At 45.3% G+C, this 24,666-nt stretch overlaps 1 protein-coding gene across 1 annotated transcript in view; it reads right to left on the bottom strand.

The window, feature by feature from the left end:
• Positions 1-32: 32 nt before the first annotated feature.
• The window catches only part of cskl (c-src tyrosine kinase-like), a 33,434-nt gene continuing 8,800 nt past the window's right edge, over positions 33-24,666 (bottom strand). The window contains exons 4-12 of the mRNA XM_080763507.1: positions 20,632-20,851; positions 12,992-13,085; positions 11,812-11,877; positions 8,015-8,114; positions 7,107-7,197; positions 4,219-4,292; positions 3,681-3,876; positions 2,985-3,071; positions 33-1,792 (exon numbers count right to left, since the gene is read on the bottom strand). Coding sequence (XP_080619633.1) covers positions 1,610-1,792; positions 2,985-3,071; positions 3,681-3,876; positions 4,219-4,292; positions 7,107-7,197; positions 8,015-8,114; positions 11,812-11,877; positions 12,992-13,085; positions 20,632-20,851 — 1,111 coding nt within the window. The 3' untranslated portion in view covers positions 33-1,609. The remainder of the gene's footprint in view (positions 1,793-2,984; positions 3,072-3,680; positions 3,877-4,218; positions 4,293-7,106; positions 7,198-8,014; positions 8,115-11,811; positions 11,878-12,991; positions 13,086-20,631; positions 20,852-24,666) is intronic.

The following is a 24,666-nucleotide window of genomic DNA, read 5'->3' as shown; positions in this document are numbered from 1 at the left end:
AGTTCCCTCTGCCCATAATACCACTATTTAGATGTCCATTTCCACGCTGTTCAGATGGAATGATTTATTCATAATCATGGTAGCATAATAAAACAATGAACATTTAAAGCACTGACAGTTAAACCCCAAAAGGCCTCTCCCAGCATGCACCAGCCCCCCCGCCCACCATTGGTCATGGACACTGACCACGTTCTGATCCAAAAGCAGTCATTTCCTCTTGCCTCCTTGACTTCCTTTGTTTTGTCCCCCAAACCCCAGTCACTTCCTTTTCCTTTTTTTTATTTTATTTTTTAAATCCTTTAAATATATTTTAATATAAAACAAGCCCACATATGATGAATCGACCATGTTTTGTGTGTGTGTGTGTTGTGTGTTAACTGCCCCAATCCCGCTCTCTCTCTCTCTCCCCTCCTGCTCTGTCCTTGTTGCCGTGAAGACCATGACAGTGGCGAATCAGTAGGTAGGAGGAGGAGCCACAAAGCTGAGGTCGGAGGGGTGTTACATTTACTGGCTACGCTGCCTCTGTTCCCATTCACATTCTCCTTATGAACACATCAAGAACCCCACCCTCATAAATAATCGTGTGTGTGTGTGTGTGTGGGGAGGGGGGGGGGGTAATGTAGACAGCACTAAGACAAATAAACCACCCCTTGGATTAAAAAGAAAATAGAAATAAAAAAAGACGTATAAAAAAAAAAGAACAGAACAGTTTGACTGGAGGAGTTTTGGAGGCTTGGCAGGGGGTGGGGTGGGGGTAAATCTGGAGCTCTGTTGACTGGAGGCACTTTGGCACAGAACGAAGGCCCCACACGGAAACACTGGGAGGGGGAGACGGGACCGCACAGGGGGTGCTGGATGGGAAGGGTGGGATGTGACGGAAGAATAGAATCAGGAATATGGGGGCGGGGTGGTGTTAATGAAAAGCATGCAGAGCCACTTGACAACAGATCCAGGAATGAAGGGCTCAGAGTGTGTGTGTGAGAGAGAGATAGAGGAAGAAGTGGAGGGGGAAGAGTGATAGATTAATAGATAGAGCACCTGACAAATACGTGGAGGAAAAGGCCAGCCCCCCACCACCAATTATTATCATGTCCAGGAGAGGAGGAGGAGGAGGAGAAAAGAAAAGCTATTGATCTTACGAGTGGCAGAAGAGGAGTATCTTGGACCGAGAGGAGTATCTTGGACCGAGAGAGAGAGAGAGAAGCGCCAATGTGAAAGAGGAGAAATACAGTCATGGCCAACAAAGAGGTGGATAGAGAGAGAGAGATAGAGATAGAGAGAGAGAGAGAGAGAGAGAGAGGAGGGCGTGAACAGTCCAGCAAAAGGCTATACAACACAGGAAACCGTCCTTTAATGGAAGCAGAGGAGGCTTGACGGACAGCCGAGGGGAGGTGAGGGGAGATGGGGGGGGGGGGGGGGGGCAGTATTGCAGTCCCACAGACCGACAACTTGGTCAGGTGGAGGTGTTGGTAGTGGTGGTCCTGAGGTGGACAGACAGGCAGGCAGGCCCCAGCCTCCACCGTCCTCTTCTTAATTCTTTATGGGCTGTCTATGGCTGCGTTTGTCCTCCTCTTCACCCTCCTCCTCCTCCTCCCACCCTCCCTCCTCTTCACAGGTAGAGCTCCTTGGCTCTGATATGCTGCAGCTTCTCCCTCAGCATGCGGAAGGAGGGCCGAACCACAGAGTCCAGGGTCCAGCACTGCTTCATCAGGTCGTAGACCACCGGAGGGCAGCCGTCCGGGGCGTCCATCTTGTAGCCCTTCTCCACCCGCGGCACCACCTCTTTCAGGGGCTGGGGGAGGGAGAGGAGCACAAGCTGATTTAAATAATATAACATTACGATGAAAAAATAGACATTTCAAAAAGTTAGATTTTCAAGTAAGAAAAGTGATTTAAGCACAGCTCCCACAAACAGTGACACCTTCGAAGAAGAAGTAGAAGTAGTAGAAGAAGAAGGTCGTAGAGGGTGCGCTGTGGTTGGCCAGTCGCTGTGATTGACAGTCTAAACCTAACCCTAAACCTAACCTCAGTAAAACTGAACAACCTCAGAGGTAAGAAACTTTTAGTCATTCTTTAAAGACTAAAACATAATTGCCCAGACTCTTCTTCAACAAAGCCCTCCCCCTATCCACAAGGAGCGGTGCACCAAAGCATTATGGGAAATGTAGTCCAGAAAGGAAGTGAGCCCAGTGTCCATGACATCAGAGACACTGGGCTGAGTGGCTCACTGCTAAAATTTAAAATATCTAAAACCACATTTTACACACACACACACACACACACACACACACACACACACACACACACACACACACACACACACACACACACACACACACACCACATTTTACACATATAAGGACAGGAAAGTGTTCTAAATCTTCTAAATGTATTTTAGGGTGAAGTGTCCCTTTAAGCAAAAAGAGCTTGGAGAAGATATGGTAGATGAACAGAGCAACTATTTTTTTGCGCTTCAAGACGAGGGCATGTCAGACTGAGTAGAGGAGGGATATACAGTTTGTTCTATAAACATAGGAGGTCTGCCAAGCATCTAATATACTCATCTAAACATTGGTTGTTTTAAATCACCTTGCACTGCATTTCTACAATGAAGCCTGCCCTCTACTGGTTTTGTGAGGTCAGGACAGTCATTAACCATAATCACATTTGGGCCGACTTTCAAATTTGTCATGGACCACCACCTTCTTTACTTTGCTTTGGAGAGGTGAGAGGTTTTGATAAACAACTTACTTTCTTTGTTCTTAGCTGTAAAAGTACATCATTTTTTTACCTCATCCTTCTGTCGTTTTAACATTGTGTTTTTATCGTTTTTCTTCTAGATTATTTCAGTGTGCAAATGAGCCAAAAAGAACAGCGGTGAGAGTACATTTTGCCAGCACAACAAAAGGGGCAGTTTATTAGGACAGGACATCATTAGTTTCCAGTTCCACGTAGATTAGAGATCCACAGTTAAGATTACTTACTATTCTAGGGTAAGGCACACGCCCAAAAGAGTAGATCTCCCAAAGCAGTATTCCGTAGCTCCACACATCAGACTTGGTGGAGAACCTCTGTTGGATATGACAAGACATCACAAATTCACACTGGGGGAAGAGTAGCTTCTTTCATCAAATAGATGGTCATCTTCTAACTTCATTATATTCATCAAGCAGCATTAGCAAATTGCTGACAGTGATATGTTTTAGTATTCAAGAGTTTACCACACAGGATAACAAATGAGTCAAAGGCGGTTAGATCACACGAGAGCATGTACATTCAAAGGAAATAGCAGATCTACAAGCTCATAACACATTGTGAGTTGTATATCGGCTCTTTTTGGTAGAGATTTGATGTAGGGGACCAAGTATAGAACCTTGCTGAACCCTGTTCAAAACCCTGGCCCACTGATGAATGATGATGGGCTGATGCTATGTGGTATTCCTTGGATCCATCTAGTACCCTGTCCCCGGGAATGTTACAGCAAACCCAAACAATGATAAAACAGAAGAGGTGAAGAGGGGTCTCATTGGGACAGGCACTCTTGAGCCGGGATAGATTCAAAAGCATTTATTATCTAGACAGAACCATCATATATTAAAATTAAAAACAAATAAAAAGCCAGCCAAAATGATAAACAGCTAGTCAAATACCCAGGTCTGTCAAGTCCCATCTCCTCTCACCTTCTCTCGGAGGGCTTCGGGGGAGGTCCATTTGACGGGCAGTTTGGCAGTGTCCTGTACAGAAGAGGCCTCCTTGGTCAGGCCAAAGTCGCTGACCTTGGCAATGTTGTCATCGGATACGAGCACGTTGCGGGCCGCCAGGTCCCTGTGGACAAAGTTGTTGACCTCCAGGTACTCCATGGCCTCACACACATCACTGAAACACACATGGAATTCACATGCATCAGTAACATGTGAATGTTTACCTTTATAATGTGGCTAAAGGTGCTTTACGAGCAGCACTAGGACACGCACAAATATAAAGAGAAGATGAAATGGAGAAAACAGCCAAGAAATAATGTTAAAACATTAAAATGACCACATCGCTGTTGTGTTGTGTTGTACTTGTATGCCTCCGCCAACTACACAGTTTGAGTTTTATAATGCATGTCAATTATCTCTGTGTCCTTTTTAAAACTCAAGTTGAAAACCTAATGAGATTTAGCATGATTTTGTTTTTAATGTACTTAAGAGTGTCTGTCTGGTGAAGGACACTTACAGAGAGAACTTCAGTAGGCAGTCTCCACCCAGGACGGTTCGTCCTCGGGAGCGGAGGTAGTCGACCAGACTGCCCTGTGGAGGACAGGGACACAACATTAACACAACAACATTAACACTGTGGAGGGGACAGGGACACAACAACACTAACACTGTGGAGGGGACAGGGACACAACAACACTAACACTGTGGAGGGGACAGGGACACAACAACTAGGGTTGGGATTCGTTAGGATTTTAACGGTTCCGGATCCTTCCCGGATCCCTCTTAACGGTTCCGGTTCCTAACGGTTCCCTTAACGGATCCCAATATTATTTTTTCCCCTTTTTTTCCTGACATAGATTATGCTTATATTATAACTAACCTAACCAAGTACATAATAAACACAAATTCATTAATTCAATTATTGAAAATGCTCTTTACAATTATGAGGTGGCACTATTTTAATTTCACCACCACCAGCTAGCCACCACAACAATATAATTGTTGCAATTTGTACTGTATATTGCAATTTGTACTGTATATTAAATATACAGTACATACACATTGCAATAATGATATTGTTGTGGTGACACATGTTGTCTTTATTGTTCAGATTAATTTAATATGAAGGACCCCTTACCCTAATGGAAAAATAGTGCTTTCTTGGATTATAAAATCCTCTTAGCAGACCTAAGACCCTGAACTGTAGGCTACGTTCCTGTGCTTTTTTCTGCAAACTGTTTATAAAGTAATCAATCTATGGAGGTATATATATGCACCTAAACTCTGGGCTCAACAGTCACACGATTAATTTAGAGACAAATCAAAAGCAGTTGAGTTGCTTATAAGTTGTAAAAAATAAGTGCAGACAAATTGATTTGGCTATATTTAACGTGATTCATATAATATCAGACAGAAGGACGTCGAGTCATTGGCGGTCTAAATTAACACCATTAACAACAGTTGTACAACACGCCTAATGAAAAGCTCTGTAGAAGTTTAGTAGTTTTTATTTTCTATTACGTTACTATCCTGGGGAAAGTGAACGAGCCTTGCATCATCCTCGTCCCCCGCCGGCTGTGGTGGAGCTGCGGGGAGTGCAGGCACGGCTTTCCGCATGGCTCTCAAACGCGATGTGCCTACTGTAGATTATTCTCGTGAGTTGTGGACTCGTGTAGACATATTGATTTTGAGATGTTTCCTCGTGGACGTGGTGCAACTGGTAGCCTACAAGTTGCAACAACCTTTGCAGGGAACTATAGCATCGCATTTATTGCACTTTGCGTGCTCAGCCTCAGTCATTTCCCTCTCTGTTAACCACACTGTGGAGATCTCTTCGACATACTGTCCCACTCGCTCCGCGGCGGTCGCTGAATGCACAGAACAGTGGGCGTATCCTCCCCGACCCCACACACTCATGTAGGTGGGGTGACGTCACCACAGGCTCTGCTTGCATGCATGCACAGACACAGCGGAGCTAAATGACGACTGATGAGAACCGTTTGGGGAACCGTTAATACGAAAACGATGGAACCGGCTCCGGATCCGCAATGTCGGAACCGGGTCTGAAATGGACCCGGTTCCGAATCCCAACCCTAACAACAACACTAACACTGTGGAGGGGACAGGGACACAACAACACTAACACTGTGGAGGACAGGGACACAACAACACTAACACTGTGGAGGACAGGGACACAACAACACTAACACTGTGGAGGGGACAGGGACACAACAACACTAACACTGTGGAGGGGACAGGGACACAACAACACTAACACTGTGGAGGGGACAGGGACACAACAACACTAACACTGTGGAGGGGACAGGGACACAACATTAACACTGTGGAGGACAGGGACACAACAACACTAACACTGTGGAGGGGACAGGGACACAACAACACTAACACTGTGGAGGGGACAGGGACACAACAACATTAACACTGTGGAGGACAGGGACACAACAACATCAACACTGTGGAGGGGACAGGGACACAACAACACTAACACTGTGGAGGGGACAGGGACACAACAACACTAACACTGTGGAGGACAGGGACACAACAACACTAACACTGTGGAGGACAGGGACACAACATTAACACTGTGGAGGGGACAGGGACACAACAACACTAACACTGTGGAGGGGACAGGGACACAACATTAACACTGTGGAGGGGACAGGGACACAACATTAACACTGTGGAGGGGACAGGGACACAACAACACTAACACTGTGGAGGACAGGGACACAACATTAACACTGTGGAGGGGACAGGGACACAACATTAACACTGTGGAGGACAGGGACACAACATTAACACTGTGGAGGGGACAGGGACACAACATTAACACTGTGGAGGACAGGGACACAACATTAACACTGTGGAGGGGACAGGGACACAACAACATTAACACTGTGGAGGGGACAGGGACACAACAACATTAACACTGTGGAGGGGACAGGGACACAACATTAACACTGTGGAGGACAGGGACACAACATTAACACTGTGGAGGGGACAGGGACACAACATTAACACTGTGGAGGACAGGGACACAACAACATAACACTGTGGAGGGGACAGGGACACAACATTAACACTGTGGAGGACAGGGACACAACATTAACACTGTGGAGGACAGGGACACAACATTAACACTGTGGAGGACAGGGACACAACATTAACACTGTGGAGGGGACAGGGACACAACAACATTAACACTGTGGAGGACAGGGACACAACATTAACACTGTGGAGGGGACAGGGACACAACATTAACACTGTGGAGGACAGGGACACAACATTAACACTGTGGAGGACAGGGACACAACATTAACACTGTGGAGGACAGGGACACAACATTAACACTGTGGAGGACAGGGACACAACAAGTGGTCAGACCTTGGCCATGTATTCTGTAACGATGTAGAGGCTGCCTCTCTCCTCCACGATCACCCCAAGTAACTGGACCAGGTTGTTGTGCCTCAGCTGCCTGTGTGGGTGGGGCAGACAGACATGGTATGGGTGTTTGTTTTTCAACCGTAATCACAGAAATACACATACAAATCTCGGGGAATAACTGTAAAGAGGGAGTAATCATAGGTTACAAACTGCCATTTCAAAATGGGAAGCAAATATTTGAATCGAGTGAATTCAAGAATGTTAAATAACATTAAAATACTCCTTGACACCTTCATAGTAGAATCCTCTGAACCCTTCCTTACTTTCTCTGCAAATATACCTTCTGATTCTACTGACCTTTACTCCAATATATTTTGCATTTGTATCATTAGATCCTCCAGAGAAACGTGATTATACAAATGCAAAATTCAATGCCTATTCAGCCAAATTATTCAGTCACAGATTATGCAGGGGTAAAAACTAAATCCCATGGAAGCAGATATGAAAAATAACATTTTAAATCCCTTTAGAGAGTAAAACCAGATAAATAAGTTTAGCATAGTAGTTCACTTTAGCAATGGCATATGGTATTTGTTTCTTGCCTTGCCATAATTGAAAGGCAGAGCGTTGAAACAAAGGTTTGCTATTTTGCCTTGAAAATAACGAAACGCAGACAAAATTATGATTTATGTTTTGCATAGCGAACTCACTCAAGGACCCATAACTAAATGTTTTTGACAGCCGTCCCCCATATTAAAAGAAATTGTGCCATATGTATTACTTTTGCTGGGGACCTCTGGAACCCCCTAGCATATAGACTGTACTGCCTGTACTGTTAGTATAAAAGTATAAAATAATCAACCAATGCAACAGAAATGCATGCCCAGCGTCACTCATCCAAAGCTTACGTCATGACAGAAGCCTCAGCGATGAATGCCTGAGCAGTAGCATCGTTCTTGATGCACTTCACCGCCACCTTGGTCCCTCGGTAGTCGCCTACCATCACATCTGATAAGGATAAAATCACGCAAACAAATTTAGACATGCATTTATTTATTGATAATGTTATCTGTGTACCTAGAGCAAATCAGGGTGACCATATTCGGCGTGTTAGTTAAACGTGTTGGTGTAGTACATAAAACACTGCATTTTTGCGAACGCAGTGAGCACTTACTATGAGACCTAGCAGATCATGTCTGTCTGTCTGTGTATATGTCTGTCTGTCCCGCTTTTGTGCCCATATATGGAGCTGAGTGATTTGTTTGTGATTGATGCAAGTGTCTGTCCCGCTGTTACGTCACCATGACTCAGCCATAACCATGTAAGGAGTCCCCAAAGGAGCTATACGTCCAAAACCCAAATATGTATGAGCTGCGTTCGCTTCCCGCGTTTGCGCGTCTTACTGGTAATAGTCTATTACCAGTAAGACGTGCAAACGCGGGAAGCGAACGCAGCTCGTACATATTTGGGTTTTTTAAAGATTTATTTTTAAGTTATTATTTTTTTAAGTTAAGTTATTTTTAAGTTAAGTTTTTAACTTAGCCATAACCATATAAGGAGTCCCCAAAGCAGCTATACGTCCAAATATGGAGTGTGTTGCATCAATCACAAACAAATCACTCAGCTCCATATATGGGCACAAAGGGGGGACACACGCACGCACGGACAGACATGATCTGCTAGGTCTCATAGTAAGTGCTCACTGCATTCGCAATTAGTCATTACATTTTGAATACAGTATAATGGATGTAACTTTTACAGCATGTCTTTGCAGGAAACAAGCCATCTATACGGAGGGTTTGTTTGTGTAACCACTAACCAGTGTTAATCTCGTAAACCGCTGGACTTATCAGTATATTAGTTGTGCCGTCACAACTACATCGCACCGCCGATCCAACTCAGATCTCTATGCGTCAGTCCATGTCCCTTTCATGCCAATATGTGGATATCCCTGATGTCATCAGATTTGAGCTGACTGATTTGTTTGTGCCTTATGCAGGCATGCAAACAGGCCCAAGGTGAAAAAGGTGACAGTGTGCGGGGCCAACGCTGTGCCGCGGGCAAAACCGCGGCGCAAATCTTTTAAGCGTTTATCGGTACTAAACCCACTTTGGGGGGGGGGGGGGGGGTGTCATGGGGGACAGTATATACTACACTGTACTGTACTAGCCCTCCTCCCGGCCTGTGTGTCTGTGTGTTAGGCTGTGCAACAGTGACACTTGGTGGTGAACAAATGCTATAACGCTATGTTTCGTGCTCGGACACAGCCAGGGACCCAGGGACACAGCCAGGGACAGACCCAGTGACACAGGGGCAGCCAGGGACAGACCCAGTGACACAGGGACAGCCAGGGACAGACCCAGTGACACAGGGACACAGCCAGGGACACATCCAGGGACAGACCCAGTGACACAGGGACAGCCAGGGACAGACCCAGTGACACAGGGACAGCCAGGGACAGACCCAGTGACACAGCCAGGGACACATCCAGGGACAGACCCAGTGACACAGGGACAGCCAGGGACAGACCCAGTGACACAGGGACAGCCAGGGCCAGACCCAGTGACACAGGGACACAGCCAGGGACACAGCCAGGGACAGCCAGGGACAGACCCAGTGACACAGGGACACAGCCAGGGACAGACCCAGTGACACAGGGACAGCCAGGGACAGACCCAGTGACACAGGGACACAGCCAGGGACACAGCCAGGGACAGCCAGGGACAGACCCAGTGACACAGGGACACAGCCAGGGACAGACCCAGTGACACAGGGACAGCGAGGGACAGACCCAGTGACACAGGGACAGCCAGGGACAGACCCAGTGACACAGGGACACAGCCAGGGACACAGCCAGGGACAGACCCAGTGACACAGCCAGGGACACAGCCAGGGACAGCCAGGGACAGACCCAGTGACACAGGGACAGCCAGGGACAGACCCAGTGACACAGGGACACAGCCAGGGACACAGCCAGGGACAGACCCAGTGACACAGCCAGGGACACAGCCAGGGACAGCCAGGGACAGACCCAGTGACACAGGGACAGCCAGGGACAGACCTAGTGACACAGGGACAGCCAGGGACAGACCTAGTGACACAGGGACAGCCAGGGACAGACCCAATGACACAGTGACACAGCCAGGGACAGACCCAGTGACACAGGCACACAGCCAGGAACAGACCCAGTGACACAGGGACACAGGGACACCGCCAGGGACACAGGGACCCAGCCAGGGACAGACACAGGGACACATACTGTAGCTGTCTATAGTGTGGTTGAGTGGCTGCACCACTCAAAAATGACAGATGATTATTTACTAAATCAGTACAAATCTAGTCAGTATTGAGCAAGATGTTAACATTCATGTCCTGATAGTCATAGAACAATTAATTTACTCCAACAGGAGCACTAGCCCCTCGAGGAGCACTAGCCCCTCCTATATTCAGTAGATTTGTGTCCTAAATGCCATTGACAATGAATGAATTGTCATATATCGGCTATTTTTGTCCTACACAATCCTACACATTCATTGTCACAAAAATGACAATGAATGGATGATGTATGATGATAAGGGTCACTTCACACAGGTGTGATTTAAAGAAAGAAACTGGTCCAGCACTCACACTCCCATCTCAAAATCCCTTACAGTTACACTCTTCACATCATGTAAAATAGAAAATTATATTCACTGGCAAAATAATGAATTATAATACAAATAAAATGTTTTGGGATGGTTTAGTCAACAGGGTCAGTTTACTTCATTATTTTAGCCTTAGTCAATTTAAGACATGTAGAGTAACATCCTCTCCTTATTCAACAGTTGAGCTGCATGTTTTCGTTTTTAATATATCCATTTAGTATAAGCCCTGGCACGCACGCACGCACGCGCACACACACACACACACACACGCACACGCGCGCGCGCGTGCTTTATTTATTTACTCATACGCATGCATGCACACACACGAGCACACAGACAGACACACACACACACACACACACACACAGCGAGAGAAACTGACGCCGGCGCGTCCACACCACAGACAGTATAACGCAAAGTGCTAACGTTGCTAATGCTAACTGTAGCAGCTAAACTAATGGATCGACTGGCGAGTCACAGACAGTGTGTCAAAATTCATGCCGAGTCCACACAAACAGGTTTTTTTTCCGCGGAGCGACCAGCGGCTGCGCACATCATGCCGCCCAGATGCAAGCAGAAATATCGCTCAGAATCATTAGTGACTCACGAGAGTAGTCTGTCAGATAATTCTCCGGACAGCGAGCTCGGGCTCCACAGACCCCCTCACCCCCCCCAAACATTTTTTTAACGGATTTGCATGAATCACACAGGTCCTATATTTGGGATAAAAACGGCGATTTTCGCCGAAAAGCTACACTTTTGCATGTCTGCTTATGTCATGACGACACATTGAGGTTAGACAACACACTCCATATTTGGGCGTAGCAGCATTGGGAACTCCTTATATGGTTATAGCCGAGTCATGGAGACATGAGTGTGATGACATAATGACATGAGTGTCAGAGGTCCTCCCAATCTTATAGGATAGGATGTATGACATACTGTACCACTGACATCACAGGATGGCCACGTGTAGCCACACTGTTAACATGTGGATGTTTTCTATTTGACTGTAAAGTATTGTACAACATGTCGACCAGGTCCTCAGCTCAGCTCCTCACCTCCAAACTCTCCTTTGCCGATGGTCTGCAGTAGTTTGAGCTCTTTTCTGTTGAGAGCCCAGCCACCTAGAAACACAAGAAACATGAGCAAATAAAAAACAGATAGACGTCTATGCTACAAGTTAGCAAAAGGCAATAACACTTAACATTTCTCTGCTCCTTAACCCATTCTGACCTGAGATCAGATTCTAAAAATGTCTGTTTGAAAATGACAGTTTTCTATGTCAGTGGTTCTTCGATTTTTCAAAAATAGCAGACCTACAAGCTCGTAGCGCTTGTAGATCTGCTATTTTTCAATAGCTAAAGCATAACATAATGCTAACACCAAAAGGGGTTCCCGCCCAAAATGGGTTAAGTATGAGAATCTGCTGTTTTCACTATGAATTTCCCTTGGTTGAATGCAGAAGAAATGATATCAAACATAGTGTGGAATGAAGTGACATGGAGGATAATACTTAAAGGTTTATTTTATTACCTCAGTTATTGCTTTGAGTGTTACACGATGATAATTTATCACAGAGCTTACTTCATCTTCTCAACAAATCTGAGTATGCAACATTTAATGAAGCATCTGTGACTGATGACCATTGATTGTTTGAAAGGGTACACAACACTCACATCTCACTTTTGTCGTTGTTCGTCACGCAAAGGGTAAATTGACATTTAGGCCAATTGACATTTTATTTCTGCCATTATTGTGCATTTCAAACATGGATCATTCCAGCTGTGTGTTGCCCGAATTACACCTGAATTAAGAGTTTAAACCAAACCAACCTCAGAGCTGGTTTGGGTGATCATAACTTGGAACACATCTCAATTCTCGGGTAATTACTGTATGTATGTATTCAAGTGTTCAACAACAAAGCAGAATCCCAGGTGATCTCATTAGAGCACATAATTCAGGTCAATTCAGTCACATGATGAGGCCATTTGTAAAAGGGGGCCTTTGATGTTGGGAGCTAGACAGACAGTCAGCACAGCACTGAGCAGTGTCTCTGAGTGAGATTAATAACCCTTAGCCTATTCGTGGTGGTAGGACAATAGCACACTGTTAAAAGAGGATGGATGAGTGAGAGTGTGGTCGTGTGTGTGTGTGTGTGTGTGTGTGTGTGTGTGTGTGTGTGTGTGTGTGTGTGTGTGTGTGTGTTGCACTGGGTGATCTTGGTATGTGTGTCCTTACTCCTGGAGAACTCATCCTGCGCTGCCACTGTTCCCTCCATTAGCTTAGGTTTAATCAGCCTTGTGCACAGCCCATCAGCATCTTTGGTGTAATGCTGGAGAGGGAGGGAGAGAGACAGGGAGGGAGACAGAGAGAGAGACAGAGAGAGAGGGGGGGAGAGAGAGAGAGAGAGAGAGAGAGAGCAAATCAATATTAATTGAGGACAACACATAAAAAAAGTAAAGTAAAAATTCACACTTGTGTGAAGCGAGGGGCGCTCTTATCATCCTACATCTCATCATACATCACATTCGGTGCTCAGCCAATCAAATCATCACAAATGTCATTCCGGACAATCACTTTTGGGGTCTTCACTTTTCTGCCTTCACTTTTTATCCTCAATATGTACATTGCTATGGGGCGATCAGCCAATCAAATCATTGTGTTTGTGTTCACACAGTCAGACAAAGCTGGATATAGGAGGGACTAGCACCCTCAAAACCTTGATGTAAAATTAGCTTTTGGTCCAAAATGTAAAAAAAAATGAAAACGGTTTCAAATAATGTAAAGTATACATGATTAGAACATGATTACAATAAAGTCTAATACAGCATATAAAAATAGAAATGTGTTATTTGTAATTAAATTATGTTTCTGCTAATTGTTGATTTAGGAGAGAGTGGATGGTCTAATCTAACTTCTGCTGATGTGTAGGTTTCTAACGACCTACACACCACCAGAACATAAACCTACTGTAGGTATGTACACACCAGAACATAAACCTACTGTAGGTAGTACACACCAGAACATAAACCTACTGTAGGTAGTACACACCAGAACATAAACCTACTGTAGGTAGTACACACCAGAACATAAACCTACTGTAGGTAATACACACCAGAACATAAACCTACTGTAGGTAGTACACACCACCAGAACATAAACCTACTGTAGGTAGTACACCAGAACATAAACCTACTGTAGGTAATACACACCAGAACATAAACCTACTGTAGGTAGTACACACCACCAGAACATAAACCTACTGTAGGTAGTACACACCAGAACATAAACCTACTGTAGGTAGTACACACCACCAGAACATAAACCTACTGTAGGTAGTACACACCAGAACATAAACCTACTGTATGTAGTACACACCAGAACATAAACCTACTGTAGGTAGTACACACCAGAACATAAACCTACTGTAGGTAGTACACACCAGAACATAAACCTACTGTAGGTAGTACACACCAGAACATAAACCTACTGTATGTAGTACACCAGAACATAAACCTACTGTAGGTAGTACACACCAGAACATAAACCTACTGTAGGTAGTACACACCAGAACATAAACCTACTGTAGGTAGTACACACCAGAACATAAACCTACTGTAGGTAGTACACACCAGAACATAAACCTACTGTAGGTAGTACACACCAGAACATAAACCTACTGTAGGTAGTACACACCAGAACATAAACCTACTGTAGGTAGTACACACCAGAACATAAACCTACTGTAGGTAGTACACACCACCAGAACATAAACCTACTGTATGTAGTACACACCAGAACATAAACCTACTGTAGGTAGTACACACCAGAACATAAACCTACTGTAGGTAGTACACACCAGAACATAAACCTACTGTAGGTAGTACACACCACCAGAACATAAACCTACTGTAGGTAGTACACACCAGAACATAAACCTACTGTAGGTAGTACACACCACCAGAACATAAACCTACTGTAGGTAGTACACACCAGAACATAAACCTACTGTAGGTAGTACACACCACCAGAACATAAACCTACTGTAGGTAGTACACACCAGAACATAAACCTACTGTAGGTAGTACACACCAGAACATAAACCTACTGTAGGTAGTACACACCAGAACATAAACCTACTGTAAGTAGTACACACCACCAGAACATAAACCTACTGTAGGTAGTACACCAGAACATAAACCTACTGTAGGTAGTACACACCAGAACATAAACCTACTGTAGGTAGTACACCAGAACATAAACCTACTGTAGGTAGTACACACCAGAACATAAACCTACTGTAGGTAGTACACACCAGAACATAAACCTACTGTAGGTAGTACACACCAGAACATAAACCTACTGTAGGTAGTACACACCAGAACATAAACCTACTGTAGGTAGTACACACCAGAACATAAACCTACTGTAGGTAGTACGCACCAGAACAAAAACATGTTGCAAAATGAGAACACAAGTGGAGACAAAGTCATGTGTGAACAATGGTGTCTTAGACAGAGGCAGAGAGAGAACCAGATAAACAGCTAAACTCAAGCAGTGTGCACTGAATAAACAAAAGTAACCACCTCAACCCTGATGTCCCTAATTTGGGCACATAAGCAACTTTATCAAAATGTCTCAACATTAAAAAAAGAAAAAGAAAAAAATAGTAATTTGGAAATGTTGGTAAAGCTAAATAGCCAATTTATAAGCTCATACGATTGGCTATTAGTATTTTCATTATTTGTCGTACGGCAAAGTATATACAGGGCTTAAGTGCTTAAATAAGACGTTCCATAACAGGATAGAATCACCAAGTGCTGCTCTTCCATTGAATTCACCACAGCTCGAGAGGAGAGGAGAGGAGAGGAGAGGAGAGGAGAGGAGAGGAGAGGAGAGGGAGGAGAGAGAGGAGAGAGAGGAGAGGGATGATGATGATGATGATGAGAGCTGAATGTGGGAACCAGTATGAGAGGAGTGCTGTGTGGGTGTGGGAGAGGTCACGGAGGCTGACCTTTGGCCCCTCAGACACACAGCAACAAACAAAAGCTGCTGCTGTCAATAGCAGCTCATCTCACAAGTCAGCAGGAGTCAAGTGCAATCCTCCACACTGGCTGTTGTCAAACTTTATTGACACTCAAAAGAGTCTTTTCACATGCCCTGCCCTCCTGCAAGAGGCGGTCACCACCAAGTAATATCCCTCTCCCCTCCTCCCCCGGGAGAAGGGGTACAGTTTCAGTGTAGCCCAAGGACACTCCAGCATGGCTGACCCCTTGGTGGCTGCATTTATCATATATAGCAGTTCTTAAATGTCTGAGTAAGAACCTTCCCTCTCCTAGTGATACTCTATTGATTCTTTACCCTCCTCTGCAGGGAGATGAGCTAATGCCCACAGAGCACTAGGTGGTGGTACACTGTTAACATTTGGATTGTTCAACTCTATAAGAGTGTACAAAATGAATGGATCCAATGCCATGTAGCAATTCAGGAGGCATCCTTCCTCAAGGACACCTAACCCTTAGGCAGGGGATAAAATATTTGGGACCTTCACATTTGAGTCGCTTAGCTGATGCTCTGACCCAGAGTGACACAGAGATACATTTAGATTTAAGAGTCTAGCTCCAGGACACTGGGACCGGACAGATGGGCACAGTGAGGATCCAACTTTAGGACTGTTTCTGCTCCTGGGACAGTCGGGTCTATACACCGGATGAGGCAGACAGCTGAGCTCTCTGAGGGAATCAACCAGTACAACCGCTAAATGGCTGGAATGAGTTGTGTAACTGAACTGGCCAAATATGGACGCCAGTTGAAAGTAGATAATCAAAAGGAGAAATCAACCACTGCAGAGGTTGTGGGTTCAAATCCACCGTGATGCCTCCGGTCTACGCGAATACAGTTGTTCGCGGGGATTGGAGGGTGATAGCTTTCACTGCATGTAATCCTATGGATTAGGGCGGGCACCTGGCAGCAGGGAGTGTTGTGCGGGCCGCGTGAGGAGTAGGACAAAGGCTCTGTCTGACTGGTAGGTGAGTCATCATAGGATACAGCAGTGACAACACAGAAATGTGTGTGTGGAGGAGTCAATTGGCATAACGATTAAATCGTGGAAAAAAGCAGGTAAAAATATATGAACACAAATGGCATGCATACCGGTATGCTATATGCTGGAAATACAATACACATGCCATTATTACACTGCAACTCCCATGCCTATATTTTACTGGTCCTGTAAGCTCGTGTCTGATAGATATTTGGGAGCGGCATTTTGTGTTTGGTGTAAATTCACCCTCAGGGACCTTTCTCATCATCAGTACAGTGGACTGGACTAGGCACCATGATGTGGTACAGTCCTGACCAGCAGAGGGCAGCAGAGTGAAGGAAGTGCTGGTAGGGTGAGATAACAATATTGAAAGGCAAGAGACAGTCTTGTCAGCACATGAACAACTAGACCTTTTCTGACTGTTCCAGTGCATTCTTCACAGCTCCAGTCATTTCACCCAGTCATTAAATAGTTTCACATAGGACATCCGAGAACAACTACGTACATTCAGTGCACGGAATATTGGGAAGCACAGATTCACTTTCACAACTCTGTAATGTCTCGAGGCTTATAAAATCCTCCCTGAACACCACACCTCTTCTTCTATGAAATATTAAGACTATTTGGACTATATTGAATTACCCTGAATGTCTCAACTCACAAGCTAACCACATGAAGTCTAGCGTCCCTTTTCTGGTCATGTCATAATAGGTCAAAACTGAAAAGTCTGCAAAAATAGCAGATCTACAAGCTAACAACGTGTCGTGAAATTGTTTATCGCCAATATTTGGCAAAGAGAGCCCTGGGGGACTGCGTGTGTGTGTGTGTGTGTGTGTGTGTGTGTGTGTGTGTGTGTGTGTGTGTGTGTGTGTGTGTGTGTGTGTGTGTGTGTGTGTTTGAGCAATGCAATTGGAATCTTTAAACGTCCATAAACTATGTCGAACCACTGGAATATCTGAATGTCATGCAACAATTTACTGTAGTTTAACTTGTGTATATTATGGGTATCATATAATATAAGTCTCTATCTGTTCATCCAAATACCAGGGGACATTATGGGTATCATATAATATAAGTCTATCGGTTTATCCAAATACCAGGGGACATAAGTCCCGAGCTGAGCGTGCTCTAGTGCCAATAATTTGAGGATAGAATATGATATGTTGAATAATTATGTAATGAACAATTGCTGACTGTTTTCCCATTCGCTCCTTTGAACGTTTTAGAGCATTGGTTCTAAAAGTGGCATATGGTACCAGGGGGTCACTAGCTAAATTAGTGTCACAATAATTTTAACTACTGGTACTTTAACTACATTTGATACTTTGGCTATTCGGAAATAGCAAGCTCATAGCGTGTCGATCTATGTTATAACAATAGTGAAAATGTGTGTAAATCTTTGATAGATTTTTAACTCAATTTGTTGCAAATTGACCCTGGCACAACACATTTTCAGATAGATGTGTATATCAATTTGGCGAGTCCTTGACATGAAAAAGTTTGAGAACCACTGTTTTACTGAATACAAAACGGAGGCAGTGCACAGGCTTTGAACTCTGTGATTGTGATCATCATTATCAAATCAAAGATTTGAGCCTTTTCATCTCTTTCATCCTGTGCTGCCGACACATTTACCATAAAGTTCTCATACAAAAACATCCTGCATATCACTATGAAAGTAACTGGCCTATATGCGAGATAACTGCCAACAGTGTAGACACACTGACACACAAGAGCATAATTCACTTCATTCACAATGTAACTGCTACCTGTGCTCCACTGTGATAGATTTTAGGAAAACCAAATGTAGATATATTTTTTGTTTTCTTTCCTCATCTACCAATTACGCCAACAGTTGCAGTTACGCCAACAGTTACGTCAACAGTTACACCAACAGCTAAAGCTTGGCCAATCACGTCCGGATATCACGTTTGTGACATTTCAATTCTTCCACCAACTTACATCACATCCGGATGTCGTCAGGTTGTGACCGAATGGCAACAATTCGGCCAATCAATTGTCAGTATGTCACATACTCACATTTGTGACCAGGCGTGTGCATATAGTAGATGCAGTAGATGCACGCGGGGGGAAGGGGCCCGGCGGCCGCTCCTATACCATAGTAAACTGTAAACTCTCTCTCTGGCTCTCTCTCCCACAAACACACGCTGTTAAGTTACCGCAACTTAGACTACATTTCCTGTCAATAGTAACCAGTGTAAAATATAGTTCATTGGGAGGTAAAGGGAGACGCTTTATTGTGAAGGGCCCTTCACGGCGCCCGCCGGAAAGAGTGTGTTTAAACTGGGCTGCTGCTGCTTACTGGCTGGCTCGTCTGGCTGTGCGTTACAGCTAGACGTATTTGCTCCAGTGTTGCCGACTGTGAACCGTTTTAGCGCTGCATGCAGACTCTAGGTAAAGTTGAGTTTTGAAAAGAACCAGAATCACACTCTTTCAAAACAGTTGGGCTAGAATGATGTAGTAAAGGTGGATTGGAAATGGAACCACAACAAACACAACAGCTCCATCCACAATGAGTGGAGGTGAGTGAAGTCGCATGCCACTGAAAGACAACAACAGTAATCATAAAGATGGACACATGCCCACGTTAACTTTACCACTTCGACTGAAAAATGAAGAGACTATAATTAATCAACTTTCCCGAATCCCAAAGCTGTCCCATTCATTGTCACAGCCACAATTATATGCGAGTAGCAGGATACATTTACTAGCTCCGTTTGTAATGGTTACGGAGCTATATCTCTCAACTTCCGCTCACTCTAACCATTGAGTTATAATGGTACTTCCGGGTGCCATTGAGCAACTTCCATTGAAGTGAATAGCAGGGGGCGGGGCTGCCTCTCCTCCTCTCCCAGTGCTCATTGTAAGGGTGAGTTACACTCTAGAGTTAAATGAAGAAGTTAGAGGAGCAGTCAGCTCGTTTGTTCCTGTCCACGTCTGACATACTTCAGGCCAGTGAGTTAACAACCCCGAGAGAACAACCCTACCCTGCATCATTCCTTATCTGTCTGTCCCATTCTATTGTCCCCAACTTTCTGTCTCTTGCCCTAATCTCTCTCCCTTCTCATGTCCGCCCTCGCTTTCCTTTTCATCTCCAAGTGACTCTCCTCCTCCCCATTTCCTTTCTTCATGTCCTGCATTGTTCATTCCCTCTCTCATTGAGATAAGTGCCTTTCCTTTCTCTCCCCTTGTTTTCAGTTGTCAGTCCTCGTCAGCTCTCCCTCCTCCTCACTTCCACTCACCTCCTGTCCATCTCCTTACCTCTCATGTACTTTTTCCTGATGTCTACACTCTCCCCTCAGTCTGAAGTAGTGACTCTTCCACAGATACGCCAGAGGGGTTTCTTTGAAGGACATGGCTGTTAGCTGACTCAGTTTTGCAGCAAGGTTATTAGCCACAGCTGATTAAATTATGTTGGACCAACGTGCCACTTTGGCAGGTAATTAGCCATTTCTCAAAAGATCATCTTCCATTTTCAAAAATGACATTTGATTCGTCAAGTGGTCAATTAGCCGCTGTGACCAGTAGGCAAAGAGGTTAGCTTCCAACTGTATCTTCCCATTAGTGCAGTGGTTTGCCTATTATATTGTTTATAGTAGTTTATTGATTACTTTTGATGCAGCAATATTTCCATTATTCTTTTTGCGAAAAAAGAAAAACACACAACGGCCCACAGGTTGAAATCCCATGCGTTACTGATTCAGTGCTCACAGATAATTTGACAGGACACAGTGGGGATTCAAACCAACGTCTCTTTTTCTTATTTTGTTTGGTGCTCCTGCATTGTCAGAGATACATGAACACTTCCCCTCACCTCCACCAGCTGCATGAGGTTTTCAAAGTACTCCTCTTCGTCTATGGTGAGCTTGCCGTTGTGATAGATAATGCGGTAGTGCTCCACCTTGCCGTCGCAGCTCACACACAGGGTGTAGTCCCCGGGGTAGTTGGTGCTCTCCCTCACCAGGAACAGGCCCGTCTCTGGTGGGTAGAGGAGCCGCTCCGCCTGCTCCCTGGTTATCTTCCCATGGAACCATCTGCAAGGAACGGACACAAGGGAGGAGAGGTGAGAGGGAGAAACAAACAGAACAAGCATGCACATCCACTCTAGAGTGCCAGGTGCAGGGAAGAAGTCAAATACTATAAAGGAAAAATAGAATCTGCACACTGGATCAAAGGTCTGAAAGATTTTATCTATTTTTCTGGCACCATTGTATGTGACGTTTCGAGCCCAAGTGGATCTTTGGGAAACGACATGAGAGCTAATGAGAGTGTATTAAACATATTCCTATCCTACCAGAATCAAGAACGATACCCATGGAGTTGGAGTCAGCGTTGACCAGGGTCTCACAGCACACACACATGCTCCAAATAATTCCACGTTTTCCACAAATATTCCCCAGTATTCATATCTATGGAGATATGTGCTTTCTGCATCTTTAATGTACTTGCATAATGTACAGTGTGCATGGAACTCCGTTATCGTATCATACTTTTTCCAGAGTCGACTACTTCTGGGTGTGCTCTGACAAAATATACATTAAAAATGTCCAACCACACGTTATTTTCCCTCTGTCTTCCACCGGCCCCTCCCCTTTTTAGTGATCTGCTCTCACTAGAGACACACAGCGAGAGGGTAAATACATGATCATGGACAGCAGACCACTCAGAGAGTGGGCGGGGTCTTTGTGTATTAATTCCATTGGCCGTGGTGTGCGTTTGTGTGTGAGACTGTGTGTGTGTACTGTGTGTGTGTGTGTGTGTGTGTGTGTGTGTGTGTGTGTGTGTGTGCGCGCATATGTGTGCGTGTACACACTACAGCAATTAGGCAACACAGTACATAGGATGATGCCACAACGTGTTGCCTGGCTGTTAGAAATGGTCCCAAAAGCACAAGTTCAACAGATTACATTCTACATTCATCTAGGAGTCCTGTGCTGGAGGGAGACACCTCTTCTCCTCCTTCTCATTTGGCAATGCATCGCGATTTGGCCATGCAGCAATGCAGCAAATCAGTAATGTGACATAATCAATAATCGAAGCCTAAATATAATTATATAAAATAATATATATATATATCATGATAATGCTTTATATAATTCTAAATAAGATATGGTGTTCTGTTAAGTATATCCGACTGATTTTATTGAATGCTTAAAAATGTGCCATGTTGTGCAGTAATATGGTGAATCTTAATCGAATTGAATTGAGAGGGCAGTGCCAATGCACACGCCTCTAATCAGGATACAGAGAGCAGGTTTAGCAGCACAAGTCAGAATTAAGCCTCTGGCCAGCTGCTCAACGCTGTGGAAGGGAGGGCAGGGCATGCTAGCCTTGTCTCAAAGAACCAGAGAGAAAATACCTAGGTCCAACAACAGGAAACATGTCTCTCGCGCTCGCGCACGCACGCACACAGGGATAGGGTCGGAAACTGACGCACAGTTGCTGCAATAACAGGAAAATACTAAGCATCCGAGGGAAGATGCAGGGCCCCGCCCTCTCCCTGTTCATTGCCATGGGGGTGAGTGTCAGAGAGAGAGCACCTCTCACCACACGGTGAGTCAGAGAGAGGACACCTCTCACCACACGGTGAGTCAGAGAGAGGACACCTCTCACCACACGGTGAGTCAGAGAGAGGACACCTCTCACCACACGGTGAGTCAGAGAGAGGACACCTCTCACAACACGGTGAGTCAGAGAGAGGGCACCTCTCACCACACGGTGAGTGTCAGAGAGAGAGCACCTCTCACCACACGGTGAGTCAGAGAGAGGACACCTCTCACAACACGGTGAGTCAGAGAGAGGACACCTCTCACAACACGGTGAGTCAGAGAGAGGGCACCTCTCACCACACGGTGAGTCAGAGAGAGGACACCTCTCACCACATGGTGAGTCAGAGAGAGAGCACCTCTCACCACACGGTGAGTCAGAGAGAGAGCACCTCTCACCACACGTGAGTCAAAGAGAGGACACCTCTCACCACACGGTGAGTCAGAGAGAGGACACCTCTCACCACACGGTGAGTCAGAGAGAGGACACCTCTCACCACACTGTGCCCAACATGGGGGTGAGAGTCAGAGAGAGGGCAGCTCTCACCACACGGTGAGTCAGAGAGAGGACACCTCTCACCACACGGTGAGTCAGAGAGAGAGCACCTCTCACCACACGGTGAGTCAGAGAGAGAGCACCTCTCACCACACGTGAGTCAAAGAGAGGACACCTCTCACCACACGGTGAGTCAGAGAGAGGACACCTCTCACCACACGGTGAGTCAGAGAGAGGACACCTCTCACCACACTGTGCCCAACATGGGGGTGAGAGTCAGAGAGAGGGCAGCTCTCACCACACGGTGCCCAACATGGGGGTGAGAGTCAGAGAGAGGGCAGCTCTCACCACACGGTGCCCAACATGGGGGTGAGAGTCAGAGAGAGGGCAGCTCTCACCAGACGGTGCCCACCATGGGGGTGAGAGTCAGAGAGAGGGCAGCTCTCACCACAAAGTGCCCACCACACAGTACGGTCAGTGAACCCTGGCCTTAACTGACCCCGAGCAGGCAGCACTGGGAACCACTACTCTACAGGATAAATATAGCTCATGATTTAGAGTGTAGTCTTTGGGCCATATTGTTTAACTGTGCCTTATTCGCACACATATGACACAATGGTTGCATATCATCAATGTCGGGCAGAAATGTTGTTTCAGGATGCACACGCAGATCCGACACACCAAAGATCCGACATGAGGGAACAACGTTCAGACATGTGGTCGAACATGCGCAAGCTCCGTGCTTGCAGTTAGGGTTAGGTTAGGGTTTGAGGTAGGTTGTCGGTCTAATGACACTCGGACCAATAGTATGTCAGAACTAAAGCCTGTACCCCTTGTATATTACTATTATTCAATATAAGTTAAAAAAATATATATATATATTAAAAAAATAGATGGGGACAATACATTTATATCAGTGACAAGTGCAGTATGTCAGTGACACATAATTTTAGTCTGGCAGTGTGTAGGTCAGTGATCTACCTACAGTAATATGCCTTTATTGCATCTCAGTGATGCTGCATGACATGCCGGAGATTAGCTGTTCACAGAATGACTGACGGGTGAAAACATAGTCCGTCCGGCCTGGCGGAGACAACCATGTCAAATGTAAACTGTAAAGGCTGTCAGCAGCATCCAGGCCCACAGAACAATGGGAGGATACATAATGCATTCCTATCCGACTGCCTGTGTGAGACAAACGGTGTTTAATAAGACCCAAAAGTAGCAGCTGAAAGGGTGATTTCTTCTTAGCCACAAGTCAGTGTCGCACACCGAAAATGCAGCTGCGGCGTGTTGTGAGCTTACAGATAGTCATACAGATCTGCTATTTTTGGTGCACACAATGGAGCACAAGACAAGTAAGTATAAATCAAGACTTAAGCCTGCAGGGTGTGTGTGTGAGTGGACGCTAATCAGCGGGTCTAATTGATTCACCCCGTTTTGGTCCTTCCCAGTTCCCAGTTCCCACCTTCCTACTCCTCTTCTACCTCAACCTCCTCCAGGTCAGAGACTGGGATCTTTGTGGCAAAGCAGCTTAATGTGACCAAACACTTGATTAGATCAGCAGAGACCGCGGGACGGTAGCTCCCTAACTCCCATTAATCTGAGAGGAGGCATCAGGCAAGCTCAGTCCTGAGCCTGACGCCAGCCACACACGTGCGCGCGCTTGTGCGCGCACCAAAAGGACAAAGACACAGCCTCTCAGTGCTCCCCACATTGGCTGGTTTGTCCTCTGAAATCAACCAGAGGTTTGTCTTGACCATTACGTCACTCAGAAATGTGATGTTTGTGAGGATTTTTGTCATTT

Source organism: Protomyctophum bolini, assembly GCF_963924005.1.
Source record: "Protomyctophum bolini genome assembly, chromosome: 1".
NCBI lineage: Eukaryota > Metazoa > Chordata > Actinopteri > Myctophiformes > Myctophidae > Protomyctophum > Protomyctophum bolini.
The sequence above is the reverse complement of the archived record's forward strand: the minus strand, read 5'-3'. Positions and strand labels throughout refer to the sequence as shown.